Source organism: Gekko japonicus, unplaced genomic scaffold (genome assembly GCF_001447785.1).
Source record: "Gekko japonicus isolate JY-2015 unplaced genomic scaffold, Gekko_japonicus_V1.1 scaffold181, whole genome shotgun sequence".
Taxonomy (NCBI): Eukaryota; Metazoa; Chordata; class Lepidosauria; order Squamata; family Gekkonidae; genus Gekko; species Gekko japonicus.
In genome coordinates this window covers 925,003-945,371 of record NW_015171507.1, presented here as the reverse complement: position 1 = coordinate 945,371, position 20,369 = coordinate 925,003, and the positions used below count along the sequence as shown (strand labels likewise).

General features: G+C 49.8%; 1 protein-coding gene across 1 annotated transcript in view; it reads left to right on the top strand.

Moving 5' to 3' along the window:
- NCOR2 (nuclear receptor corepressor 2) overlaps positions 1-20,369 on the top strand; it is a 332,048-nt gene that overhangs the window by 293,150 nt on the left and 18,529 nt on the right. The window contains exons 32-38 of the mRNA XM_015419296.1: positions 5,015-5,236; positions 5,999-6,244; positions 8,284-8,436; positions 11,501-11,650; positions 11,806-11,968; positions 14,922-15,475; positions 18,135-18,278. Of these exons, the coding sequence (XP_015274782.1) occupies positions 5,015-5,236; positions 5,999-6,244; positions 8,284-8,436; positions 11,501-11,650; positions 11,806-11,968; positions 14,922-15,475; positions 18,135-18,278 (1,632 nt within the window). The remainder of the gene's footprint in view (positions 1-5,014; positions 5,237-5,998; positions 6,245-8,283; positions 8,437-11,500; positions 11,651-11,805; positions 11,969-14,921; positions 15,476-18,134; positions 18,279-20,369) is intronic.

Genomic DNA, 20,369 nt, shown 5'->3' with positions numbered 1-20,369 from the left:
TGGAGTCTGCTCTCCAAAACTGCTGTTTCCTCCAAAGGAACTGGTCATAGAATCACAGAGGTGGAAGGGGCCAGACAGGCCATCTCGTCCTCTTCCCTGCTGCCCACAGGAACAGCTCCCCACCCTCCTCTAAGCAGCAGCCCTTCAGATACTTCAAGAGAGCCATCCTGGCCCCCATCAGCCTCCCCTTCTCCAGACTGGACATTCCCAAGTCCCTCAGCCTTTCCTCATTGGGCTTGGTCTCCAGATGATTTGGAGGGTCTGGTTCTATTTATTTATTTATTTGATTTATACCCCACCCTCCCCACCGAAGCGGGCTCAGGGCGGCTTACATAAAGTTACAGGAGATAAAGACAACAATATAAATATCAGAATAAAACACAGCTTAAAAGCACAGTATAATTACTAAAGCCGTTTCTAAGGCAGTGGCGGTATAATAGTAGCAAAAGCACAATGAATTGCCGTCAGCAGATAATTTTCTATCGGCAAGCACAGGCTGGATTATGGTATAGGGCACAGGGTCTTAGATTAGGTGCGGCTCCCTACCCGAAGGCCTGGTGGAAGAGCTCCATTTTACAGGCCCTGCGGAACTGTAAAAGGTCCCTGATCTCCTCCAGGAGCTCATTCCACCAGGTTGGAGCCATCGCTGAAAAGGCCCTGGCCCTAGTCGATACCAGCCTGGTATCCTTGGGGCCAGGGGGGGCCAAGTGGTTTTGAGACCCTGACCGTAGTGCTCTCTGGGGAACATATAGGGAAAGGCGGTCCCTCAGATAAGTAGGTTCCTGACCGTAAAGGGCTTTAAAGGTAAGCACCAGCACCTTGAAGTGAATTCGGTATGCTATAGGCAGCCAGTGCAGTGCTTTTAGCGCAGGCTGGATGTGTTCCCGCATGGGGAGACCCAGCAACAGCCTGTCCACCGCATTCTGCACTAGCAGAAGCTTCCGGATTTGGGTCAAGGGCAACCCCGTGTAGAGAGCATTACAGTAGTCTAATCTCAAGGTGACCATCGCGTGGATCACTGTCACCAGGTCATTGCATTCGAGGAAGGGAATGAACTGTCTGATCAGCCGAAGATGGTAAAAGGCTGATTTGGCAGTGGCTGCTACTTGGTCCTCCATAGTTAAGGAGGCATCCAGGAGCACTCCCAAACTCCTAACCTTCAGCGCTGGCACCAGTGCTGCCCCATCGAAGGTCGGCACCAACGGTGCCCCATCGAAGGACGGGAGTGGGATCCCTAACCCCGGGCCACTCTGACTCAGGCACAGGACCTCCGTCTTTGTTGTTTGCCACAAAGGGTTGGGGGGGGCACCTTTTCAATGGTGCCAGTCCAGTGCACGCTGCAAAGCTTACGCGGACCATCATCAGCCCTCGGGTGTTTTCCCTCTAGCTTGCTCAGCTGGAGAGCAATCGGCATTGCAGTGCTGCAGAGGGAATCCTGGCTCTGTAGGTTCTCCCGCTCTATGCCAAGCATTGCAGAGACTTTGCCCTGTGCCATTTGTGGCAGTCATGCTGCCGTTTAGCTCCCGTGGTGGCCTGTCACCCTGCAGAAGATGCCACTAAAGCTCTGTTGGGAGGAGAAGGAGGAAGATGATGATGATATAGGATTTATACCCTGACCTTCACTTGGAGTCTTAGAGCGGCTTACAAACTCCTTTCCCTTCCCCTCCCCACAACAGACACCCTAGGAGGTAGATGGGGCTGAGAGAGCTCTGGCAGAAACTGCTCTTTTTTTCAAGGACAGCTCTTATCAGAACTACAGCGTGCCCAAGGCCATCCAGCCAGGTGCAAGTGGAGGAGTGGGGAATTAAGCCCGGTTCTCCCAGATTAGAGTCCGCACACTTAACCACGACACCAAACCACCACACCAGAAAAGCACAATGTGCCCTGTTGTAGTTGTACTATATCCACAGGAGATGCGCTGGTCTGAGTCCTGACACCAGGCTGTGCTAGTGAGAGAGCACCCCACGGTGCACTTCAGAAACCAGGACAAATCCTTGAGCACCTTTGGGAAACACGTGCTGCTTATTGCAGTCGTTAGGGAGCTCTCTCTCTGCATTGCTCAGCACTGTGTGGAGTGGCTGGCAGGAGACTGACATGTGACTGAGACACCGTCTCCAAAGGAGGAGGGGGGGGGGATATGAAGCGTTTTCCCATTTATTCTGGCCGTGAGCTGCACAACAACAAAAAATTCGCCGCTCCCAGGGAGGGCTACTGGGCAAGAGGCTGTCTGAACCATGGTGCGCTTTCATTTCATACTTATTTTTGAGATTTAAATAGATTCCATTTCAACATCAACCTCTTGACTGCTGGCAGAATGTGTTAGCAGGGCTATAGAAAGTGCTTTTCAGCTGTTTACAAAACCAAGCCCCCCTTTTAATCTTCGCCGATACCTGAGCCCCACTCCCTGTTAATTTCTACAAATTCTCCCTCCAGTTGCAATGTGCCTCCTCTCCCCCACAGCAAATTTATCCCCAGCTTAATGTATCTGAGTCAGTGTTAACTAAGCTGAGTCGGTGTGAGCCAGCTCACCGTTTTTTAGCCTCCGGCTCACACATTTTTTGTCTTAGCTCAGGAAGGACGGCTCCAGAGCAATGCTCCCTCTAAGCCGTGGAGTCTTGTGAGCAAAAATTCTACCTCACGAGCTACTGGCATTAAAGTTGCGAGCGAGCGATTTGGCTGCTGCATAAGTTAGTTTGCTCTGGAGCCCTCCTTCCTGAGCGAAGACAAAAATGGGTGAGCCGGAGGCTAAGAAACTGTGAGCTAGCTCACACTAACTCAGCTTAGAGGAAACACTGCTCCGGAGCAAACTAGTTTATGCAGTATCCAAATCACCCGCTGACAACTTTAATGCCAGTAGCCCACAAAGGAGAATTTTTGCTCACAGGACTCCATAGCTTAGAGGGAGCATTGAGCTGAGTCCCCAATAAAGAGGGTCTCAAAACACATTTCTTCCCTTTTAGCAGATCTAGTGAGGCTGTGACGCCTGTTTTGGGGAACAGTGAGCCCTTGCCAGTGCTATTGTTTCTTTTTATTTGTGGAGTTGTAGATTGGGTTTTATCGGAAGTTCCTGATGTAAACCAATACCTCGTTATAATAATAACAGGCATTTGCACAGCACTTCAGTTGATGACGATCATAGTCTACAAAGGGCCGTGTTCCGTGAACAGCATGTAGAATAAATTATTAAAAGAAATACTGATCTGCATCCTGAAAAAAAGAACTCAAAAGTGGGCTTTGATACAATGGAACGTGCCATCAAGTTGCAGACGACTTACGGCAACCCCTGTGGGGTTTTCAAGGCAAGAGATGTTCAGAGGTGGTTTGCCATTGCCTGCCTCTGTGTCACAACCAGTGTTCCCTCTAAGCTTTGGAGTCTTGTGAGCAAAAATTCTACTTTGTGAGCTACTGGCATTAAAGTTGTGAGCGAGCCATTTGGCTACTGCATAAATCAGTTTGCTCTGGAGCCCCCCTTCCTGAGCTGAGACAAAAATGTGTGAGCCGGAGGCTAAAAAACTGTGAGCTAGCTCACACTAACTCAGCTTAGAGGGAACATTGGTCACAACCCTGGTATTCCTTGCTGGTCTCCCATCTAAATACTAACCAGGGCAGCCTTGAGAAAGACAGGAGCGCTCCGTCTATGAATGTCAGCTACTTAATGGGCCTTTTGTAGGACCAGCAACAAACATCAATTTGAACTTCAATGTAACCACAAAAGGAAACTTCCCCCTTCAGAAGACTTTCAAGCAAGAAGAAGCGGGTGGGGTTGATCGTGTGAAAAGGATGTAAATTGACTGGTAGTTATTCGATTGCACAAACTGATTATTATTGTTGATATTGCATGTAATGAATATATGCCTGTTTTAGAATATTATGAATAATACACAATGCACTTTATAAGATGGAACATATAGAACACTTTAACGTATAAAAAAGGTTTTTGCAGTGTATATATTTGTTGTTTGAGTCTTCTAACACTGCAGCTCAAGTTTTCACAGCTAACTTCTGGGATCTGACAAGATCAAGGTAGCCCAAGCCAAGAATGGGGAGATCTAGGCAGTCCCTCTAGACCACTGGTTCCCAGAGTGGGCAATACTGCCCCCAGAGGGTGCTGGAACGATCCAGGTGGGCGGTCGGAGCCTTGGGTGCAATTGGGGGGCCTTGAATACAAATAAGGTGGCAATGGAAGCATAAAGAAAGAGAAGTCCAGAACCTAGCCAGTTTGGTGTAGTGGTTAAGTGTGCGGACTCTAATCTGGGAGAGCCGGGTTTGATTCCCCCACTCCTCCACTTGCACCTGCTGATGTGACCTTGGGTCAGTCACAAGCTCTGGCACAGCTGTCCTTGAAAAAGAGCAGTTTCTGCCAGAGCTCTCTCAGCCCCACCCACCTCCCAGGGTGTCTGTTGTGGGGAGGGGGAGGGAAAGGAGTTTGTAAGCCGCTCTGAGACTCCAAGTGAAGGGCGGGGTATAAATCCAATCTCCTCCTCCTCCTCTTCTTCTATCTAAGGCAGCCTTTTGGCAATAGGCCAAATACGTTTGGGAACCTATGCCCTAGACCAGTGATGGCGAACCTTTTAGAGACCGCGTGCCCAAGCTGCGACCCAAAACCCACTTATTTATCGCAAAGTGCCAACACGGCAATTGAACCTGAATACTGAGGTTGTACTTTAGAAAAAACAACTCATACATTAACTTAAGATGATCCAAACAAAGTAAGGAAAGCAATCCCCAATGCTTTCATTTACTTAAAATTATTTGGCAGAGAATTTGACACATTAATGATGGTCTTGGCTTGGCTGGGGCGATGGCACGCGTGCCCACAGAGAGGGCTCTGAGCGCCACCTCTGCCACCCGTGCCATAGGTTCGCCACCACTGCCCTAGACCGAGGCGTACTAGAACTCTGTTGCTTGAAGCATCAACATTCTCAACAGGTTTCAAAATGCTGTGATAGTATACTTGGGGGGGGTGTTTCCCCCCACATTGGCTCTTCTTATGGATTTTTTTCCATGTTAACAGGAGGCATCTCTGCCGGCAAGCCTGTATCCCAGGACCGAAAGATCACCCCAACGCCACGAGAAATCGCCAGTTCCAAGTCCCCCCACGCGACCCTCGTGGACCACCACCATCCTATGTCTCCCTACGAGCATTTGCTCCGGGGAGTGAGCAGCGTGGACCTGTACAGGGGGCACATTCCGTTGGCCTTCGACCCGACCGCTCGGGGAATCCCCCTGGAAGCAGGTAAAACGCCTCTGTTAAAAACTCACAACAAAGCACTGTGACAGGGCGGGGGCTGCGCTACTTGGGTGCGCTTTATGCATCATCGTTGAATCTCACCACACAAGCTGGATTGTGTTAGCTCAGGGCTCGATAGACCTCAGGCATCAAGGCGCCTACAGATTTCTCTGCGGCGTGTAGCATTTTCATTGGTTAATTACCGTAGGTGCCTTTTGGCGATTCTCAGTATAGAGGTGCTGAGGAGACAGACAGTGATTCTTGAAAACAGAGCAGTTTCTGTCAAGAGGTCTCTCAGCCCCACCTACCTGACAGGGTGTCTGTTGTGGAGAGGGGAATACAGACCACCACTTGCCCCAGACTGAGAGTTCCTATCTATACCTTGTGGCTAATAGCCACTGATGGACCTCTGCTCCATATGTTTATCCAATTCCTGGCAGAGGAGAGCCAGTTTGGTGTAGTGGTTAAGTGCGCGGACTCTAATCTGGGAGAACCGGGTTTGATTCCCCACTCTTCCACTTGCAGCTGCTGGATGACCTTGGGCAAGCCGTAGTTCTGACAAGAGCTGTCCTTGAAAAAAGCAGTTTCTGTCAAGAGCTCTCTCAGCCCCACCTACCTCACAGAGTGTTATGTTGTGGGGAGGGGAAGGGAAAGGAGTTTGTAAGCCGCTCTGAGACACCTTTGGGTAGTGAAGGGCCATGGGGTATAAACCCAATCTCTTCTCTCTTCTTCTTCGGGTCACCCGTTCCCTTTCCTCTTCTCTTCCAGCTGCCGCTTACTACCTGCCAAGGCACCTTTCTCCCAGCCCGACGTACCCCCATCTCTACCCTCCGTACCTCATCCGCGGCTACCCAGACACAGCTGCCATGGAGAACAGACAGACCATTATCAACGACTACATCACCTCCCAGCAGATGCACCACAATGCCGCAGCCACCGCTATGGCCCAGAGGGCAGACCTGCTGCGTGGCCTGTCCCCACGAGAACCCTCCCTGGCACTCAACTATGCAGCAGGTGTGAGAAAAGCGGTGTGCTACAGTGGTGGGTGGGTGGGGGGGTGTTTGGGCAGGGTGATGGCCGGGGTCGTCTGTGGCAGCAGAAACGAGAGTCCTGTGGCCTCAGCTTTCGTGGGCCGGAGCCCTTAGGCCAAAGGTGTGATAAAGGGGTCCACAAAAGCCAGTGCCACGAGAGATGCGTTAACGCAGTAAAGACTCTTGCAGCATGTTGAAAGTTACGACCACACCCTTCTTCCTTCCTGAAGACGGGGCAAGCCCCAGATCGCAGTCACGCTGTGCAGTGTTGGCCATATCAGGGAAAGCTGTCCGCTGTCACAGCTTCTAGGATTCCCAGGAGGCCGTGTTGCATAGACTGGCAGATGCGAACAGGGGATGTAGCGGAGGGAAGACCAAAGTTCAGAGGCCCCCTCGGGCCGCGATGTTCAGTGAGTGACGTCGGGCCAGTCGCTCTCCCTCAGCTTAACTTTCCTCACCAAGTTTTGATGAAGCGAGGGAGGGGAGAACTACGTGCCACCCCTGCCTGAGCTCTTTGGAGGAAGGGTGGGATGAGAATGTGACAGAACAGTTCCAGTGCCTTTTATATCCTGGCCAGACCTGGGGAGGGAGGGAGGGAGGTGAGCTTTTGAGTTGCCCGGAATTCTTCAGCATCATCCAATCTGCTTGTCTGACACACGCACTCATTTTTTAAAAAATAATTTTTTATTAAGAAAAGACACAAAGGGACAACAATGAAAAAAGGAGGAACACATGCGTCTGCCTTACACCGAATCAGACCACCAGGGTCAGTTTGGTGTCGTGGTTAAGTGCGCGGACTCTAATCTGGGAGAACTGGGTTTGAGTCCCCGCTCCTCCACATGCAGCTGCTGGATGATCTTGGGCAAGCCGTAGTTCTGATAAGAGCTGTCCATGAAAACAGAGCAGTTTCTGTCAAGAGCTCTCTCAGCCCCCGCCTACCTCACAGGGTGTCTGCTGTGGGGAGGGGAAGGGAAAGGAGTGTGTAAGCCGCTCTGAGACACCTTTGGGTAGTGATGGGCGGGGTATAAATCCAATCTCTTCTTCATCTTCTTCTTCTTTACTCAGACTGGCAGTGGCTCTCCAGGGTCTCAGGCTGAGGTCTTTCACACCACCTACTGCCTTTTAACTGCAGGTGGCAGAGACCAAGCCCTGGGACATTCTGTATGCAAAGCAAATGCCCTGCCTGTGAGCTGTGATCCCTCCTGAGGTGCAATGCAGGATCTTTGGCCCCTCATGTTTTAAATTTTTTTATCCCATCCTCCCTCTAAGGACCTCAGATCTCTGCCAGAGAATCCTGGAGCGCTGCTGCATGTCTGAGTAGACAATACTGACCTTAGAGTCATAGAGTTGGAAGGGACCTCCAGGGTCGTCTAGTCCAACCCCCTGCACAAGGCAGGAGATTCACAGATACCTCCCCCTCCGCACCCGCAGTGACCCCTGCTCCATGCCCAGACGATGACAAAAAACCTCCAGGACCCCCGGCCAAACCGGCCTGGAGAACAATTGCTTCCTGGCCCCAAAGTGGCGATCAGCATTTCCCTGGGCGTGTAAGAAAGGGCCACGAGAACTAAGCACTGATGCAACCCTCCCTGCCCTCCCTCTCATGATCTGCCTGAGTTCACAGAACCAGCATTGCTGACAGGTGGCCACCTAGCCTCTGTTTGAAAACCTCCAGAGTAGAAGAGCCCACCAACTCCCGAGGAAGCCCGTCCCACTGAGGAACCGCTCGGACTGTCGGGAAGTTCTTCCTAATGTTTAGCCAAAAAGTCTTCTGATTTAATTTCAACCCGTCGGTTCTGGGGCAACAGAAAACCTTGATGGGCCAAGGGCAGCTTCATGTGTTCAGAAGTCTAGATCGGCCCTCCTGCAGACCCAGTGGAGGCTGCAGCGCTTTTGGGATGCTACCAGAGGGTACTGTGCTGTCGCTGCTGCACTTCCCCAAATACCGAAGCCTAACCCAACCTGCATTGTCACCCGTCTGTTCCTTCTGCGCCCTCCCCCCACTTTTCCTTGTTCATCCAGCAGGTATAATCGACCTGTCCCAAGTGCCACACCTGCCTGTGCTCGTGCCTCCCACCCCCGGCGCCTCCGCCGCCTCCATGGATCGGATCGCGTACATCCACAGCGCCCCCCAGGCCTTCGGCAGCCGGCACAGCAGCTCCCCGCTCTCCCCAGGTACTACGACTCGTAATACGGGGCCTGAAAGTCGTTGCGTGGTTTTCTAAAAAAACCCCTAAACTGATAGACTGCTGGCCAGAGAAGCTCATGGTCCAGACAGGCACAGAGGGCAGGAAGGGTGGGGGATATCTGCTTGTTTGTTTGTCCGTGTTATTTATAGTCTGCCTCTCTCGCTGGGACGTCACGCAGATTACACAGAGTGAGTCGATAGAGTCGACAGGGCGGCACGTTCAGTAAGCAGGGTTGCAGAACCCACCGGAAGTCCAAAAACATAAGCGAAGCATAGGGTTGCCAAGTCTGGGTTGGGAAATACCTGGAGACTTTGGGGGTGGGGCCAGGAGAGGGTGGGGTTTGGGGAGGGGAGGGGCCTCAGCATGGTACAGTGCCATAGAGTCCACCCTTCAAAGCAGCCATTTTCTCCAGGGGAGCTGATCTCTGTCAGCTGGAGATCAGTTGTAAAAGTGGGAGATCCCCAAGGCCCCACCTGGAGGCTGGCAACCCTAGCGAAGCACAAGGGTTAACAGGACACATTAAATGGCGCAAAATTCCATGATAGGATCCAGCTTAGAGCAGACGATACAGAACAGAGCAGAAATCTTTATTACGGTTCGTAACCAGCACAAATAGTCTAACCAAGCATACATCCACCCATCTCAAAATAATTCAAAACCATTTTCGAGATAATACACTGCATTAGCCTTAGAGTCTTTAAGTTACGCTTTTAAGAGATCTTTCTTAATTCTCTAGGCTGCTGCCGAAAATTTGGCACATGCTAATGTCACCTGTGGATTGGCATCTATCCTAAGCAAAACGATACGCAGTAGTGTAGACCAGTGTTCCCTCTCAGCCGAGTTAGTGTGAGCTAGCTCCCAGTTTTTTTTAGCCTCCAGCTCACACATTTTTGCCTTGGCTCAGGAAGGACGGCTCCAGAGCAAACTGATTTATGCAGCAGCCCAATCGCTGGCTCACAACTTCAATGCCAGGAGCTCACCAAGTTGAATTTTTGCTCACAAGACTCCACAGCTTAGAGGGAGCACTGGTATAGTCTAGACCGCAGTCCCTAATAACGTATCCATGTAACTCTGTGAATCGTTTTGTACAGTGTTACCCTATTTCCTGTGTAGAAAAACCCTCTTGAACCAAATTCGGTTTTGCATCGCTTGCGGAAAGCCTTCCTGACCTCCTCTTGCCGGGCTCCGTTCCATAGGGGGGCGGGGGGGGCCCTGCAACAGAGAAGGCACGTCACGTGTCTGGTGTGGTAATCAAATCAGAGCGGTTGTCCTAGACTCACTGTGGGCGTCCGAGTCAGAGAACCAGACAGCTTGTCGTTGACAGTCTGGATAATCTGGGGGAGGGGAAGAGAGGCCGAATGGGCAGATAAGCTTGCTGGGAAGCAGATCAGCAACGAAGCAGATCCAGGCAATCTGTGGTTAGTCAGTACTTAAGAGGCAAGTAACGATGAAACCGGGTCAGGGGCTTTATAGGGCCATCTGTAAACCCCACCGGGCCTTGGTGTCGCCTGGCCAGCCTCTGAACTGGTGAGCTGCAGTACCACCTTCTGGCCACCCTCACTGGCAGTGCCCGAGTTCAGTGAAGAGCTGGCCAGTGGCGTCCTCTTCTAAGCAAGCTCTCACAGTGGTGGCGAGCTAATATGCCCGGATCTCATGCCTCAGTCCCTTGTTCAGAACTGCCTTGCGATTTGCAGAGCGATAGCTGCAGAAGATGCCTATTCATTCCTCCTTTGATTTTCAAAATAAAAGGAAGGGAGGAAGAGACAGAGAGAGGAGCCAGTGGAAGCAGATGTGTATTAAGAAACTTTTAAAAGGATGACAGTGGGGGGGAAAGATAAAGAGTTTTCTGGCTTAGCACAGATGGGAAATGTTAGCAGGTTGAGAGAAAGCACAGAGGCTTTGCTTGGGGGGAGCTGAAACATCTCCAGCACCGGAGCTTTTCTTCCCTTTCCCATCCCCAGTAAGTCTCCAGGGCTTTACAGTTCGGCGGGAAAGACAGACAAGCACGCTCCTGCTTATCAAAGCCGAAGGTGTCCTCAGACATTGTTAAAGGCCCTGCATTTGATTGAAAAACAGCCATTTAAACGAGGAATGTCAAACTAGCTGCTACCTGAACATGTTCTGACTGTAGAAAAGAGCCAGAGTCCAGGAGCACCTTAAAGACTAACAAAATATGTGGCAGGGGAGGAGCATTCATGAATCACCGCTCACGTCTTCAGATACAGCCAGAATGGGAGTCCATCTGTTCCGTGTTCCCTCTAAGCTGAGTTAGTGTGAGCTACCTCACAGTTTTTTAGCCTTCAGCTCAGTTTTTTTGCCTTAGCTCAGGAAGGACGGCTCCAGAGAGAACTGATTTATGCAGCAGCCAAACGCATCGCTCACAGCTTCAATGCCAGTAGCTCACAAAGTAGGATTTTGGCTCACAAGACCCCACAGCTTAGAGGAAGCGTTGCAGCTGTCCCATTCAGTGGGAAGTGGTGTGATTTCAGATGCCAGATGACATTAGCAGGCACATGGCACTAGTAGGTGAATGACAATAGCAGGTGTGATTGGATCATTCACCCGCTATTGTTATCTGCCTGCTAATGCCATTCAGCATCTGAAATCACTCCACTTTCTGGCAAATAAGACAGATGGACTCCCATTCTAGCTGTATCTGAAGAAGTGAGCAGTGTCTCACGAACGCTCACCCTCTGCCACATATTTTGTTAGTCTGTAAGGTGCTCCTGGGTTCTTGCTCTTTTCTACTGCTACAGATAGACTAACATCCTTGATCTGTGTTCCAACCAGTGTTCCATCTAAGCTGAGTTAGTGTGAGCTAGCTCACAGTTTTTTTAAGCCTCCGGCTCACACACATGTTTGTCTTAGCTCAGGCAGGATGGCTGCAGAGCAAACTAATTTGTACGGTAGCCAAACTGCTCGCTCACAGCGTCAATGCCAGTAGCTCACAAAGTAGAATTTTGGCTCACAGGACTCCACAGCTTAGAGGGAGCCTTGGCCCCGACTGCACATTTTTAAACTCTTGTATGAAAGTAGCCTTTTCTTCCCAGGAGGCCCCACCCACTTGACCAAACAGACAGGACCGTTGGTTTCCGAACGGGAGCAAGAACGGGATCGTGAACGGGAGCGCGAAAAAGAACGCAAGAAATCCGTCTTGCAAGCCACGAGCACGGTGGAGCACGCCCCCATCTGGAGACCAGGTCAGCCAAAACGGCTTCGGACGCCCTCGCAAGGAAGGGGGAGAGGGGCTGGCTGGGAAAAGCTCCGTGTGTTCTCGTGTCCCTTTGCTGTTGCTCTCCTGTCTGAAATTTCCCATGTGAGATTTGTCACGTTTCTTCCTCGTGTTTTGCGGCAGGTACAGAACAGAGCAGCGGCCGTTCGTCATCACACTCTCACAACCACAAACACTCCCCTGTCTCGCCCCGCACCCAGGAGAACGTCCAGCAGCGCCCCAGCGTGCTGCACAACACAAACATGAAGATCATGTCTTCAGAAAGCCTTACCCCATCAGTTCTGCGGTATGTTGTGAGGGTTTTTTTTAATATATATGTTTCGTTTTATTATACAGTTGAAAGGGTGCAGAAAAAAAGGGGGGGAAGGGGGTGTGTGTCAAGAAATCAGAAAGTCATTAATCATCATCAGTTTTTATATTTTACCTTTGTTGAAGACACAGTTATAGGTATAGATAGGGGCTCTGGGGCAAGTGATGCTCTGTCTTCTTGGTGCTAGGGGGGGTCAACAGTGGGAGGGCTTCTAATGTCCTGGCCCCACTGCTGGACCTCCTGATGGCACTGGTATTTCTGGCCACTGTGTGACACAGAGTGTTGGACTGGATGAGCCTTTGGCCTGATCCAACATTGGCGTCTCTTATGTTCTTATGTTAATACATAGAACGAGAATAGGATAGCTTCTCAACTCGATTACAATAATTTCTCAGCATATCAATCTACCTTTTCTTTTTAGAATCAAACCAAAGCATACCCGATTATGAACAATGTAGGATAATAATTTTAAAGTAACATTAATAACTCTTTTTCTTTAGGTATCCTCTATGTATGTATATTTTAAACTTTTCGTTTGTTTGCGACATATACAAAAACTATTTAAAAAATTATACATTAATAATGTCTGTATTTCTCCCTGATTCTGTGGCTATTTCAGGAGATGCCAGCTTTTTGTATCAGTTCATACAGACCTATCATCAGTTATTAACCTTGACCGTAATGCAAGTAATATGCTTTCCATTTCTGCTGAAATTCTTCAATTGGTCTTTTGTTGACTAGGTTTGTTAACTTTGCCATTCAGCTAACTTGTCACCCCAAGCTTCTTTTGGTACATCATAAGGTTTGATGTGAGAGCCGGGGCGGTGCATAGTGGCTTAGAGTGTCAGGATTAGGATGTGGGAGACCTAGGTTTGAATCTCCACTCTAGGGGGAAGTTCACTGAGTGATCTTGGGCTCGCTCACTCATTCTCCATCTAAGCTACTTCACGGAGTTGTTGTGAGGATGAAATGGCTTCGACTCTCGAAACCTCATACCCCCCCCTCCCAAACCTTGTTGGTCTCGAAGGTGAGACTGGACACAAATCTTGCTCTTCCACTGCAGACCAACACGGCTCCCCTCTGAAACTGTTCCCAAGCAGGGTTATTACTCCATTCTAAATCCATTGGAATCAGTGGGATTCGACCGGGGTAACTCTGCTTAGGCTTGCTCTGCACCTAGGTGCTGCCATCCAGGGTCACACGTCCACTGCACCCAGCCACGTTCGTGGAGGAGAATGCAACTCTTGTGGACGGTGGGCTGGTTTGTCGTGCTGCCTTGAGGAAGTGAATCCGTGAATCGTCCTCTAACCTTACATGGGCATAGATAGTTCGGATAATGTTGTGGAAGACGATGCGTTGTTTGTTTAAAATATGTATGTACCCCACTCGTACTTAAATGTTTCTGAAACTTGTTTCCAAGAAGAATGAAATCCAACAAATGGAAAGCAGTAAAAAAAATAGAGCGTCGGCCAAAACCTAAGGTCAGCCGTTCCAAAGATCATCAAAAGTGCGGCCTAATTTGGGTGTTCCGTGAAATATTTAAAATACTCTAGATTTGATTAATTAAACCAGGATGGAGCTGTATTTCGAACGCCTTTTGTGGATCTTCTGCTTAGGTTTTCCAAGCGATTCAAGAAAGGATAGTCATTTGTTTGTGGAACTGGTTGAGTATAGAGTCATAGAGTTGGAAGGGGCCGGACAGGCCACCTAGTCCAACCCCCCGCTCCATGCAGGATCAGCCTAGAACATCCCTGACAAGTGTTCATCCAGCCGCTGCTTGAAGACTGCCAGTGGGGGGGGGCTCACCACCTCTCTAGGTAGCCGATTCCACCACTGAACTGCAATTACTGTAAAAAGCTTTTTCCGAATATCCAGCTGGTATCTTTCTGCCTGTAATTTAAACCCACTATGATGGACTGTCGATAATTTTGAGCTGGGAGGAGGTTTTGTCCATGATCAAGGGATCCCAAATCTTAAGAAACCGTTTGTTTGTTTTTAAATTGAAGCTAGTTTAGTTTAGTTTGATTTATAGCCCTCCCTCCCCTGCAAGCAGGCCCAGGGTGGGTAACAACAATAACAATAAAAGCACTTAAAACAATAACTATAGATCAGCGATTGAAACTATATCAGATGGCAGCCGAACCAGTAGAACAAGTTAATGCAACCCAGGTGGATTTTGCATCCGGCGCAACAGTAGATGTTAAAGTAGTGCAGAGAAACAAAGCAGGCAGGAAGAGAGCACACACAGGTTGTGTCATTTATAGTCCCCCTTTCTCACTTGGACTCCAGGCAGGTTACACAGAGTGAGACAAGACAATCAGCAGGGGTGGGAAATTCAGTAGCGGTGCAATGGGATTTCATGTGCTCTTGCCATTTTCATTGTTATCCACAAAGACTGCTAATCTGTATATCTAATAGCCAAGTTGCTACCTCCGTGCGGATATCTAAATCCACACATCGGGGGCACTTGGGGGGCAGAGAGATTTTCCTGCACACTTGGAGCAGTCCCCAGGTGTGCAGAAAAATCTGAAAAGTTGAAAAAAATATACGGGGGATTCTTAAATCCCCCCCCAAAATAAAAGAGCATTCCCTGCGCATGCGCAGAGAACGCTCTGGCCGTTGGGGGGGAGGCTCAGCGTGCTGGGAGCCGCTCAGGCCTCGCCGCCAAAGCTGGGGGGGGGAGATCGGCGGGCCCCGGGAGGGGGGAAGTTTACCTGTGGCGACTTCCTCCTGCTTCCGCAGGCCGGGACACAGGGGGAATACCCCCGCCCCGCAAGTATCGCGGGTCCCTCTTCTTGTAACTTTATAGTGTTAAAGTTGGACTTGAAACTGTGATATAGCAGTGACATTAAAAAAAAAAATTACCCCAAGCCCAGTGATCTCTTTCCCAGACCACCTCTGATGTCTCGTTTTGTCCTCTGCCCTTAAGATCTTGCTCCACGACCACCACGTCACCGGTCCGCCCCTCAGGCTTCTCTCCGGCATCAACGTTGCGCGGCCCCATGAGCAGCATGGACAGCTACACGCCCATGATGGACTCTGCCCACGCCCAGAAGGAAGCCTCCCGGCCCCAAGACGCCAAAATGGAGCGCCCCCAGGCCGACAACGCCATGTTCACCTCAAAGCTGTCTGCCGGGGCAGGCCTGGAACAGTCGTCCTCGCCCATGAAAGCCATGGAGCCCAGGCCAGTCCCCTCCTCCGGGCCGGGGCCTGCCCACCCGTATAGCAGAGGACAGGGGAAAAACTTGCCACACCTCCACTCCCCCCTGGACCAGTCGCTGCACGCAGTGCCGGCCAGCGAACAGCCCAGTAGAGAAAAGAGTCTGAGTAAAAGCTTTTCAGTGCAGGAACAGGAGCTCCGAGCACTCGGTAAGACCACCATGACAGCGGCCAGCTTCATAGATGTGATTATCATGCGTCAAATTTCTTGCGATAAGGGGAAGCGAGAAAGAGGCTCGCTAAATAACGACGCCAATAGCGATGGTAAGAAATTGGGGGGGGGAGTGGGGCGGTACTTCAAGTTGTGGCCTTTTTTAATTAAAAAAAATGCACATAACTGCATTACAAAAGACCCCCTACCCCACCCACCCACCTCGACCCCATCGTTTTGTTTTGATTTAATTGTCACATTTACGGGGACGGCCTGTCTTGTATCATGCACATATATTCCTAAGTATCATTTTCGTGGAAAAGCTCTCTTACGTTTTCCCCTCCTTCCCTTTCATGCCTCTTTTTTCCCCATATTTTTGCCAGTTCTTGGTTTCGTGCATATAATTCCATTCCTGATATGTTGTTATAATCTCGATGGAAACAAAGTGCTAAGATGATTTTAAGTAGACAGATGTGAAACATAAGGCGGTCGAGGGTGCATGTGAATGGAAACTGCTGGGTAGATAAAACTGTGTAATGCTTTTTTGGGTTGGATGGCTCTCAAAGTGCTTTTGCAAACTGATGTTCCCAGGTTCTTGATATGAGGCAGTCTCTTGGGGTTTGAATATGATTTGAGGTCGGGGGCAGTGTTCCCTCTAAGCTGAGTTAGTGTGAGCTAGCTGACAGTTTTTTAGCCTCCGGCTCACGCATTTTTGTCTTTGCTCAGGAAGGACTGCGCCAGAGCCAACTCATTTATGCAGCAGCCAAATCGCTCACTCACAACTTTCAGTAGCTCACAAAGTAGAATTCTTGCTCACAAGACCCCACAGCTTAACGGGAGGGTTGCTCGGGGGCAGTGACAGAGGCCATGCACTCTGACTCTGGAAGGCCTGAATCTGTAGTTGACGCTGCTTGAGAGGCTGAAAGCGTTCTCCTGCAGTCTTAAGGAAGCAGCTTAACAGTTTCCAGAATATCTAGGACCTGCACCAAACTGTGCGCTCTGTCCGTTTGCCAAAATACGCACAAAGCTCCGTTATGTTTCTGCCAGCTGATGTCTTGCAGGAGCTAAATAGCCAGCTGGGAAACTGATCTCTTCACTCGATAGGCAGCTGCAAGAGATCGTGGGGACCGTGTTCCTGGACAGATAGCTATTTGCCATGATAATAAAATACAACCGCCCCTCCCTGGGCGAACCACAAGAGGGCAGAAGCGGTCCCTTTGTGCCCTGATTGTGAGTTTCCCAGGAGCACAGCCAGAAATTGGAGGCAGGCCTTGAGGAACCTTCAGCCCAACTGAGCGGGGCTCTTAAGGGCTACACCTGTGCTGGTGTAGTAAAACAGAGTTGCCTTATACCGATTTGTTCCAATGGTCCATCCATCGTAGTATCATCTGCCAGACTGAACAGAAAACTCTCCGGGGGAGTCAGGAAGAGAAATTCTTCCTTGAGCCCGAGATCCTTGAACTTGGGGGGGGGGGGATACTGAGGGTTGACATTTTGAACCTGGTAACACGTGCTCTTACCTTGGAGCGGTGGTCTTTCCTTCCCCATTCCTCCCCTCAGACTTTTAAAAAATCTTTCCATGCCCCGACCTGGATAGCCCAGGCAAGCCCGATCCCGTCAGATCTCGGAAGCGAAGCAGGGTCAACTCTGGCAAGTACTTGGATGGAGAGACCTCCTTGGAAAACCAGCAGTCGGGAGGCAGGGGCAGGCTTCACTCGGCCACCTCTCTGAATATCCTCCAGGCCCCCAGTAGGGGTCAGTCACCAGAGGTCGCCGTGACTTCACTGTGCACACAACACTCACATGCACACACATACACACCTGCACATATGGGGGGGGAAAGCTTTCCATGTTTCTCTGTGACATGAAACAGGAATCACAGGATAGACACTGGTGGATATCAAAGGATGCAGATGGTTCTAGCTGTGGAAGAAAATCCATTTGCTTCTCCTTAAGTTTCTTCTGCAATCGACTGCATTTCACCCAAGAGTAGCCACTTTTTACCTCGCTGTCCTACTGTGGTTCTCTTCTTTCCAGTGCATTGGGGTGGTGGGCAGAGCTAGCTGCATTTCTGAAAAATCCCTGTTGACAAGAAGATACATTTGTCTGTATGTCTCTTTCCTTTTCCATTGGTAAGTGCAGGGGTCATTTCGTAGAAAAAGAGGTGCAGGAGTTTATTAGCATAACTCATTAGCATGACTTATTTGCATATGCCACACACCCTGACATCACTGGAAGTGTGTCAGAAGGCAACACCCACCGCTCAGGCTCCACTGGACTCTTTTGGATTGCTAGCTATTGGGGGGGGGAACGTGCAGATCTGTCCTCACAGAGGAGGAAGAGCTTGTACCTGAATAAAACTTGGCCTTAAAGGTGCCACTGGACTGTTTTGGACCGGGGGGCCAGGGAGGGGCTCTGCAACTTACCTGGCTGCTTCTTGCTCTGACTGAGGGCTGCTGGGAGCAGGGGGCGGGGCTTGTTGCATGTGCCCGCCCCCTGGGCTCTTTACTGCCGGAGCTCCATTCCTGTGTGCTCCTTCAGGAAATGACTCCTGGGTAAGTGCCACCGTATTTCTCTATGAGCTGCCCTGAAAGTTGCAGCATGCCAAGAAATTGGGGTTTAAGCCACAAGATAAGAAGAGGGGGAGAGAGACCTTTTTAAAAAACAGATGTACCACGTCTTTTAAAGATTTTAAAGCAGTCTTTGTCGCAGTGCTTGGAATGAAGAGGCATCATCGTGATCTAAGACCCCAGCATTTTTTATGCCCTGCAGGTTTCCACGGAAGTTACAGCCCCGACGGCATTGAAGCAATAAGCCCTGTGAATTCACCCAGCATGCCACATGAGAAAGGGACAAAGTTGCCCCAGGATATGGAGAGGGGACGCGGAGAGCATGACCTCCGGACAAAGCAGTCAGGTGAGGGGGCTTTTCTGCTCCCGTAAGCCTCTTTAATTCCTTCCATGGCAGCTTTTGCTGTGCAGGTTTCTACTCCACGACAAGGCTGTTCCTTTGCCTCTTTCGCTTTGGGCCACTCTGCTCATTGCGTGGCAGTAAACCTGGGTTTTGCCATCAAGTTTATAGTTAGCTGGAAGCTGAGCCATATCCTGATGAGCCTACCAGTGGAATATACGTGTTCCTAAGCATGGGCTTGTCTTAATTTTATGCTACATCCTATATCTTAAGAAAGAATCTTAGGTGTACATAAAGGATGTCATGAATGTCACGTGTGTACCACCACCACCACCATCCCTGCTGTGCCAAAATGGTGTGAATTTGTCCGTGAAACTGGTTTCCTTTCCGCTCTTCTGTTGCTGTTTAAAGTTGTAGTCTGTGACAACGGGTGTGGCTCAGAAGAACACGCAGGTTGTTGTCTGCAGGGTTTACATTCTAAGGCTCAAACTGGATGCTACAGCTGACAAGGGTTGTGACTTGGGTGCATGTCCTAAATCCCTGGCCATACAGAAGAGCAGGGGATCTGACCTTGATGGCGTCCCACTGCTCTCTTTCGCTCCGGAGCGCTGCAAGGCTGAGGAGGGACTTCCAGCTTCTCTTTGGCTCTGTTTCCGTCAGCGGAAAAGGCCACGGGGGGTGCCTCTTTGCCACTTTCTCTGGCCCCATGTGTCTTTCCCCAGGAAACGCAGAGCCAGGAAAAGGGGCCAGCAGCCCCCACCCCAGCTGTTTCCAGTGGTGAGATTGGCATGGGAGAGATGCCAGAAGCCTCCCCTCCCCCCTCACAGCACCGTAAAGACTGCAGTGTTCCCTCTAAGTTGAGTTAGCGTGAGCTAGCCCACAGCTTTTTAGCCTCCAGCTCACACATTTCTGCCTTAGCTCAGGAAGGATGGCTCCAGAGCAAACTGATTTGTGCAGTAGCCAAATCAATCACAACTTTAATGCCTGTATCTCACAAAGTAGAATTTTTGCTCACAGGACTCCACAGGTTAGAGGGAGCATCGGTAAAGAGTAAGATACCCTGTTCTTCTACATAACGGTGAGTCAGGACAGGCACCTCTGTAAGCTGTAACGTCTAGTTTGGGCCTAAGAGTCAGTTCAGAGTTCGAGAATGGGGGGGGCTGCGCCACTTCATTATTTATGAAAGGGACCCCGTGTTGGGATGTGCCTCGATGTCAGCAAGTCGGTTTATACATAGAATCCTATTCCCTGGTGGGAACTTGAAGTTCCCTGTGCACTTATTGGAAGTGGTATGTTCCCATGAAGACAGAACCAGGGGAACTAGTTGCAGCCAGAGAGGGCCGATCTGCCACAGGGATAGCCTGCTTGCTGGGAGGGCGGGATACAGCAAGTCCAATAAAATAAATAAGTAAATAATTGCTGCCCAAGGACACCCAGGGTGCAATGTCCAGCATTACATCTTCTCTCCTCTCTGGTCCTCAACCGGGGAGCAGCCCTTGCTGTCGTCTTAACACGTGGCAGCCTTAAGAAAGACAGGAGCGCTGCAGCCTTAAGAAAGACAGGAGCGCGCCGTCTATGAACCTCAGCTGCTTAATGTGCCTTTTGTAGGACCAGCAACAAACATCAATGTAACTACAAAAGAAAGCTTTCCCCCTTTAGAAGACTTCCAAGCAAGGAGAAGCGGGCGTACAATTCTAGAAACTCCCGTTGGGGGTTGACTTTGAAAAAAATGATGTAAATTGATTAGTAGTTATTATACTGAATGAACTGATTATCATTGTTTATTGTATGTAATGGATATATATATACCTGTTTTAGGATATTATAATAGCGCACAATGCACTTTATAAGATGGTAGTTAACAAATAGAACACATTAATTGACAAAAAAGGGTTTTTGCAGTGTATATATTTGTCATTTGTGTCGTCTTAACACAGGCAGACTAACATCTGGTGGCCTCCCTTTGTTCGCTTAAGTGATGGTTTCCTTTTCTCGGCTTTGAGAAAACTGGAGAACCCCAAATTAGATTATGGATACTTTTTTTTTTTTTTTTTTTTAAGGAAGACAAAAGGGAAGACACCCCACTGCCCCCACCCG